The 7,995-nt window shown below is 36.6% G+C and overlaps 1 protein-coding gene across 1 annotated transcript; it reads left to right on the top strand.

The window, feature by feature from the left end:
• The first annotated feature begins 2,417 nt into the window (after positions 1 to 2,417).
• On the top strand, positions 2,418 to 6,810 carry LOC147603511 (uncharacterized). The gene is made up of 4 exons (XM_086796607.1): positions 2,418 to 3,416; positions 3,662 to 4,347; positions 4,777 to 5,295; positions 6,588 to 6,810. The coding sequence occupies exons 1-4, from the start codon at positions 3,098 to 3,100 to the stop codon at positions 6,726 to 6,728; spliced, it is 1,665 nt and encodes a 554-aa protein (XP_086652733.1). The 5' UTR covers positions 2,418 to 3,097; the 3' UTR covers positions 6,729 to 6,810.
• The last annotated feature ends 1,185 nt before the right edge of the window (positions 6,811 to 7,995 follow it).

A 7,995-nucleotide genomic window follows, 5' to 3' on the forward strand; every position in this document is an offset into this window, starting at 1 on the left:
TGCCAAGAGGGATACTATCATGGTGGCTGAAGATGCAACTTTTGTAAAGAAGATGTGAGGACATTATTGCAATTTAAAAATTTAGGTTTAGAGTGTCTATTGAAGTAGTGAAGGCATAGTGATAGGACTTTATGTTAGTCTATTGCTAAGAAGATGTGGGGACATTATTGCAATTTAAAAACTTAGGTTTATAGTGTCTATTAAACTAGTGAAGGCATTGTGATCAGACTTTATGTTAGTCTTAAATCTAGAACTCTATAGTTCTCAACATTGAAAGTCTACATAGTAAGACAATATGAAGATGAAGTGTAATTTAGCTTTTTCTTGGTAATAAAAAATGCTATATGGAATCAAATCAACATGTATATTATTCAATTCAAAAGTTTATATGTGCATAATTAAGTTCTTATGTATATATTTTAAATTTTTTTAAGTAGGAGTCTTAAGGTGTTCATTGATGTCCTAACATATTAACTACTTATAAACATAATAGTTCAACAAATATATCGATTGCCATGTGTATGTGTGTGAATGTGTGCATGTGCATATGTGATTTGATATACTCTATGTTAAATTTGGCAATCAAATTATGCCTTTGACACACATGAATAGATTTTGGGAAAACACAAGTGTATCCACTACAATGCAAACTTGTGAACATCTTCTACTTTAAGAACAAGCATGGAAAAAAGGAGGGACCTTCTAGGTGTACATTGATGTGCTAATATATTAACTACTTATAAACATAATAGTTCCACATATATATTGATTGACATGTGTATGTGTGCATGTGCATATGTGATTGCCATGTGTACATATGCATATGTGATATGATATACTCTATGTTAAATTGGCAATCAAATTATGCCTTTGATACACATTAATAGATTTAAGGAAACCACAAGTGTATCCCATACAATGTAAACTTGTGAACACCTTATGCTTTAGGAAACATGCATGGAAAAAAGGAGGGACCTTCTAGTATGGAATAAAGCTATCCAAAAAGAACAAACCATAAGGGTTTGATACCACTATAGTAAGTGCTATAAAGACCCATCATTTATTTTCGTTGAGATTTGTAAATCTTTCAGTTGTCATCCTAAGCAAGCAATAGTGGTTTAGTTGTTAATAATGGCAGGATCACCTTCACTAGTTGGTTTAGTTGTTTAACAATGGCAGAATCCACCTTCACTAGTTTAAAACCCAAGATCTTTTTGGGAATTGTATCTATTTTGAGCATGAACAACAGTCAAAATATTTTTATTTACCCGATGAGAAGATATCAACCCATTCAATGTTTTTTTACATTCAATGTTTTCTTTCATTGAAAATTTAAATGTGGGAATAATTTGGTGCACAAATGCACTCCTCCATATGTTTAGAACTTTGGACCCTTCAAAGCCACCATGCTGCTTTGACACAGCCATGCATGTACATTATGGGAAAGTTTTTTTTTCACCCAAGTTTCGAGATACATTAATTTCTTAGAAATAAAATATAAATTTGTAACCAAAGTGATTTTAAATAAGCTTTGTTTGAAAAAAACTACGTCTTTTTAAAAGTTATCAAGTATAGTTCAAATTGAATTCAAATAAGCTTTGCTTGAACAAAACTACACTTTTAAAAAATTCTAATATAATTCAAAATATAATTTTGTGTGAAGTGTGTGTGTTTGAGAGAGAGAGAGAGAGAGAGAGAGAGAGAGAGAGAGAGTTATTGATGTAATCTTTATGGTAAAAAATGTGTTTGTGTGCGCATGTGTGTGTGTGTGTGAGAGAGAGAGAGAGAGAGAGAGAGAGAGAGAGAGATTGATGTAATCTTTATGGTTAAAAATGTGTGTGTGTGTGTGTGTGTGTGTGTGAGTGAGAGAGAGAGAGAGAGAGAGAGAGAGAGAGAGAGATGTAATCTTTATGGTTAAAAATGTGTTTGTGTGTGTGTGTGTGTGTGTGTGTGTGAGAGAGAGAGAGAGAGAGAGAGAGAGAGATGAACCAAAAAAGTACAATATTTCAAATGATGAATGAACCAAGCACAAAAACTGGGATTCTCTATGTAAAAAAAAAACAGAAAATATTGTGAAGAACCTCAAATTCCTTTGCAAATCTCACAGATTTCAAGTTAGTGCTCTTGTAACCTCTACCTTCCCCAACAAGAGCCTCTTCTGTAGGGGGAGTTATACTATTTTTTCGCCCTCTCGCTCTCTTGGTTTTGTACTCTTGTATTGTTGTTGGTGGTGGTGTGGGGGATGGTGGTGGTGGTTGCTCTAGACAGGCTTTGTAGGTTGTCTACTTTTCTCAAACTTTTTTCAAACCTCTTGTGTGTGTGTGTGTGTTTTCTTGTCTTGTATCAAACCTTTACCTTTGCTTGTAAAATTGCACCTCATCCTTTGCGCTCACATCACCTTAAATGTCTACCACTTGTATCACTTGGCATAACGTGCTGTATAATACTAGCCAGCACCCACCCTACTTATATATAGGTGAGTATCTATCTTTCAAGGAGAGAGTGCCTTATAATACACTTCATTTCTTTTTAAGCTCTAGGTAATCTTGCAAGCATTACTCTTCTTGGTTTTCTTTTAGAGCTCTGATATATCCTTAATTAGAGCTTAATGTTCATTAGATTGTGTTTTCTGTGCACCATAATTTGTGCAAAAATTATGGCCCAATTCATCCATATAGATGGCTTAGCATGCTCTGGCTTGACTGCTTTTCTACAAAATTGTAAAGTATCATAGGTTTCTTTGCAATTTCTCCTTGTGTGTGGCCATGGAGAGCAAAGCACAGTCACTTGCAGATCCATGGTATGCCCAGTAAAGCTTTCTAATCGAAATGCATTAGGGTTTTTTTTTGGTTCTTTTTACCCTAAAAGCTCTGAAACGGGGCTCTGAATCCCTTTCTTCTAGCCTTTTTGGAGAAACCTTGCTTGCTCCTCTAATGGGTCCTTAATCCTCCTTAAGTGTCTTTCATGGTGTCTAATTCATGGCGCTTTCTGGCCTCTGATCCTCTCTAATTATTGGGTCTTTAAACCCTTCTTTTTTTGCTTAATGGGTTTTTGATCTTGGGGGTTTATGCATCCTGCATTCCATTTTTAAGCCAGGATGATGGCGAATTTGCTGTTTGGCACCTTGATTTTGCTTCTGTTAGTCTTGGGAGGCTGCAGAGGGGAGGTGATCTCACTAATTGGGGGCAAAGATGGGGCCTGCAGGAATGAAATTAAGGGTAAAGGGGGGGTTAAGGGGCAATTAACAGATGAGGTTAGTGTATTGGGGGATGGTGGGATGAGGGATGAAAGGGTGAGGGTAGGGTTGGAGTCATGGAACTTCTGCAACAGGGTGGGAAATGAAGGCCCTGGCATGCCAAGCCCAAGACAAGCAGACTGCACAGACATGCAGTGCCCAACAGCCCAACAAGAAGCAGGTAACCATAATTATTCACTAATCCTCTCTTTACTTAACAGCCCAACAAGCAGCAGGTAACCATAATTATTCACTCTCTCTTTAATCAACAGCCCAACAAGCAGAAGGTAACCATAATTATTCACTAATCCTCTCTTTAATCAACCGTTTTTTTGGTTTAATTTCTTTTTGCTTTGTTTTTTTTTTGTTTCCTTATTTGTGGGTTTTTTCTAATTTCAATAAAAGAATTATGGGCTTTTACTGCAGACCCGTGCCAAGCCGAGTATCTCGTGAAGGTGGCAGACAATGAGTTAAAGTCCGGACAGTCTTTCCCACAAGGGGCCTTCATAGACTTTGCCGACCCTGATGATTATGCAATTCAAAAAGAACTTTATTTGGCCTCCCTTTGTGAAGTCAAATCAGAGGCTGGCCCTTGGGACTTTTGGATGATCATGCTCAAAAATGGCAACTTTGACCTCAACTCCGGCCTCTGCCCGTCCACCGCCCCACCTCCCAAGCCCTCGCGGCCGTTCACACGGCACCAACAACCTCAACAACGAGTGTCGAGTCTGAAAGCAAAAGGCTCCTTTCCATGCTTTGGGCCAGGATGCATGAACCACCCCATGATCTACCACAACTGGTCTACCATGTACACTCCCTCGTGTGTGAACACGAGTGGTCGGACTTGCAATGCAAGCGTGGCCGCCCTCTCTGGAAGCTTCTATGGCACCTATGACTTGAAGGAGTATAGCCCACTTCAACAAACCATTGGGCCCAACAAATCTTACTTCTCGGTGGATTGGGCTAAGGATCCTGAGAGTGGGAGTTGGCTTTTTCATCATGTCCTCCGAGTTAATCATAATTATCCATGGCTTATGCTCTACTTGAGGGCGGATGCTACTCAAGGATTGTCAGGAGGCTACCCTTGGGAAACTCGTGGCATGATGGTCAAGGTATGCTCGTCTAGAACTTTTGCTTAATTTCTTGCCCTTTTTTAAATTTCCTTGATTTTTTAAACTTTTTAATTTCTTTTTGAATAGAAGCACTACCTTGAACTTTCTAGAATCTTCTAAAAAACAAGCCTAGTGTCTAGAAACTACAATCTTAATTGTTTTCTTAGCCTTCCATAACTTTTTCAATTCAAGCTTAGTTTTAAAACTTATTCAAAGCAAGCTTGGTTTCTAAGACTTGTTCAGAAAACATGTAGAGGATTACATCATTTGATTACAACTAGATTTGATGTTAGTTTCTTTTTTAATGCTAGTATGTTAAGAACTTTGCATTCAAACATGTAAAATGTAAATAAACCATCTTGGTTGAAGCACCTTGAGATATGCTTAATATATTTTGATCGCAATATTGAGTGTTGTGTTGTGATATAGGTGCCAGAGTCTCCGAACTTTAAAGTGACATTAACTTTGAATGTGCTGAAAGGTGGTGGTTCAGCAAGCCAATTCTATCTCTTGGATATAGGTGGGTGTTGGAAGAATGATGGAACACAGTGTGATGGGAACACCACAACTGATGTCACACGATATAGTGAGATGATTATTAACCCAGCTATAGATAATTGGTGTAAACCCACAGATCTTTCCCTTTGTCCACCCTACCACGTGGATGCTACATCTGGACATCGCATATATCGTAATGACACAGCTCACTTCCCTTATGAGGCATATCACCTCTATTGTGCTCCTCCCAATGCGCAATTTGTGGAGAAACCTTTTCGTGTGTGTGACCCCTATAGTAACCCACAACCACAAGAGCTCATGCAACTCTTGCCGCACTCTGAGTGGGCTATACATGGCTACCCATCGACCAAAGGACAAGGTTGGGTAGGCGATCCCACCACATGGACCCTTGATGTTGGTGGCTTGTCTCAACGCCTTTACTTCTATCAGGTACTTTCTCTCTCTCTCTCTCTCTCTCTCTCTCCCCCTTACACACACACACACACACACACACACACACACACATGCGCGCGCGCGTGCACACACAAACATAATTTAAACTTGTTTCACATTTTTTTTGGAGTTGTATATGTGTACAAAAATAACCTTTTTTAAAAATAAAAGCTTTTCTTTTACTTTCTTTTTTTGAGTGATTCAACATGTTACCTTATGTTAATGCATCCTAATTATTTTCTAAATAAGGAGATTTATTGCCAATTCTAGAAACACATTATATATGTTGTGGACACTTATAACTACCATAGATAAGCTTTCATACAATTTATGTGGCGTGTGTGTGTGTGTGTGCACGCGCATGCGTGCACAGTAATATTGAACATGTATATGCATGTCTATGCATAACCGATGTGAATGAGATTTTGTTCTTTTTGTCTCCCATAGCAAGAATATTGAACACATATATACATGTCTGTGCATATGCATGGTTTAATACATATGTACAATATTGAACTATTCAAGATTTCATTCTTTTTATATCATGTTCAAGTAAGAATCTTGAACATGTATATGTGTGTATGTGTGTATGCATCCACGTTCATCTTTCAGCAATGTGAATGAGATTTTTTACTTAAGGTTCAATGCACATGTATAATATTGAACTATTCAAGATTCCACTACTCACCTTAACCTACCTTTCCAACATTAAGTTGTTATTCTCTTAAGACTTCAATAATTTTTTTTAATTACATTGTATAGTTCATACCTTCAATCTAATATTTTAAAAAACATGGTGAATATATTTCATCTCATTATTCCTTTTTCTCATATTATGCAAACTCTATCAATTGGCATGATTATCTTTTTTAAACCTTTTTCCACTTGGAAAATGTTACAACCCACATAATTACACTCAAATACAAACAAATAGATAAGTGTAACTTTGCTTTATTTAGCATGCACTTTTAATGTAACTTTGCTTTATTTAGCATGCACTTTTAATGTAAGCTTTCAATTAAGGTACATATAAATCAAAATTGCATAGTTGTACTCTTTATGTCTTTTAAGCCTTGTCCATGCATTTTTTTCCATTTTAAGTTGTGCATATTTCCTTGCATGAAGATGGGTGTGCTATACATGTATGTGTTGGCATCCAAGTTAGGTCAAGCTTTCTTCTTAAAGCCCTTAAAATAGATTAAAGATATGCTAGAATAATAGTCCACCTTCTTTCCATGTTCATGTTCATGTTCCTACACATCTAATTGTGTGTTTTGTTTATTTTTCAGGATCCAAACACACCACCTGCTCCTAGAAAATGGCCCTCTATAGATGTGGGCACAGAAATCTACATAAGTGAACAAGCACAAACTGCAGAATGGATTGTAAGTGACTTTGATGTACTTGTGGCCAAAAGTGACTCAAATTGAGAGCACACACAACATTGTTCATTCATCAAAGATTTTACATAATACAAGATTTCCTTGAAAAAGGAAGTCAATCAATCTTGTACATTGATTTACCAAGTAACAAAACTTCTATGTGACTCATAAATTATTTAAAAGCTAAAAATCTTAAGTTTAAGAATACAATCATCATCATAAAATAAGCCTTTTGTGTACACATGTAAGTATGACCCTTTAAATGCACAATCTTTGTTGACTATCAAAGGATTATCAATATTGAATTTCTTTGGACATTAATCTAATACCTTTTGTAGATGTTAATATTACTCTCTCTCTCTCTCTCTCTCTCTCTCACACACACACACACACACACACACACACACACACACACACACACATGTGCGCACACATACACACATTCACATGCATGCACATTGCACACACACACACATACACATGCATGCACACATGCACATGCATGTACATACACACATGCACACATGCACATGCACATCACACATATAGACACATGAGGTTATATTAAAAAATATTTAATTACACCATGCTTTTACTAGGCAAAGAAACATAATTAGAGTGTCTATTGACTAACATGGAAGTGCCTATATGGTTTGGGTGGGTTTTTAGTTTCAATTTTCATTTAATTTGAGTGTACTTACTTAAATTTGTTTGTATGCCTTAAAAACACCAAGTGCATGGGGTCACTTTACTTCTCATTTTAGAGTCAAGAACAACATGGCCGTTTATAAAAGTTCAGTACGTTATTAAAGTGTTGTATTCTCGCATTTATATAGTTGTTACAAGTGTATGTGATGAAGTTACTTGATTAATATTTCTACAAAAGATGGGTGATTTCTTGAAAAATGATAGTCCCCACTAGGTTGTGCTACCTTACTAGTCCCCACTAGGTTGTGCTACCTTACTTGCAAGGAGCATTACTATTTACCTTGATAGCCAACATTAGAGGTAGATTGCACAACAATACACAACAACACAATAATGATTGTATTATGATCATACTTCCACCATGTATAATGCTTTAACCAATAACAGAGAGAGATTGCACAACATCAAAACAATGATTGTATTATGATCATACTTTCACCTTGTATAATGCTTTATATAGGCAATCACAATAATGATTGTATTAATGGATCCACACCTTTCTTGTGTGGGCCATTAATAAAAAAAGAGCTTATTGTGATTCCAAAAAGCCAACAAAGGTAAGTTGCCAGTATGAAGAAGCTTGGCCAGTACTTGAAAATTTCTTCAA

This window comes from Cibotium barometz, chromosome 64 (assembly GCF_041138505.1).
Source record: "Cibotium barometz isolate CiBa-2024 chromosome 64, ASM4113850v1, whole genome shotgun sequence".
Taxonomy (NCBI): domain Eukaryota; kingdom Viridiplantae; phylum Streptophyta; class Polypodiopsida; order Cyatheales; family Cibotiaceae; genus Cibotium; species Cibotium barometz.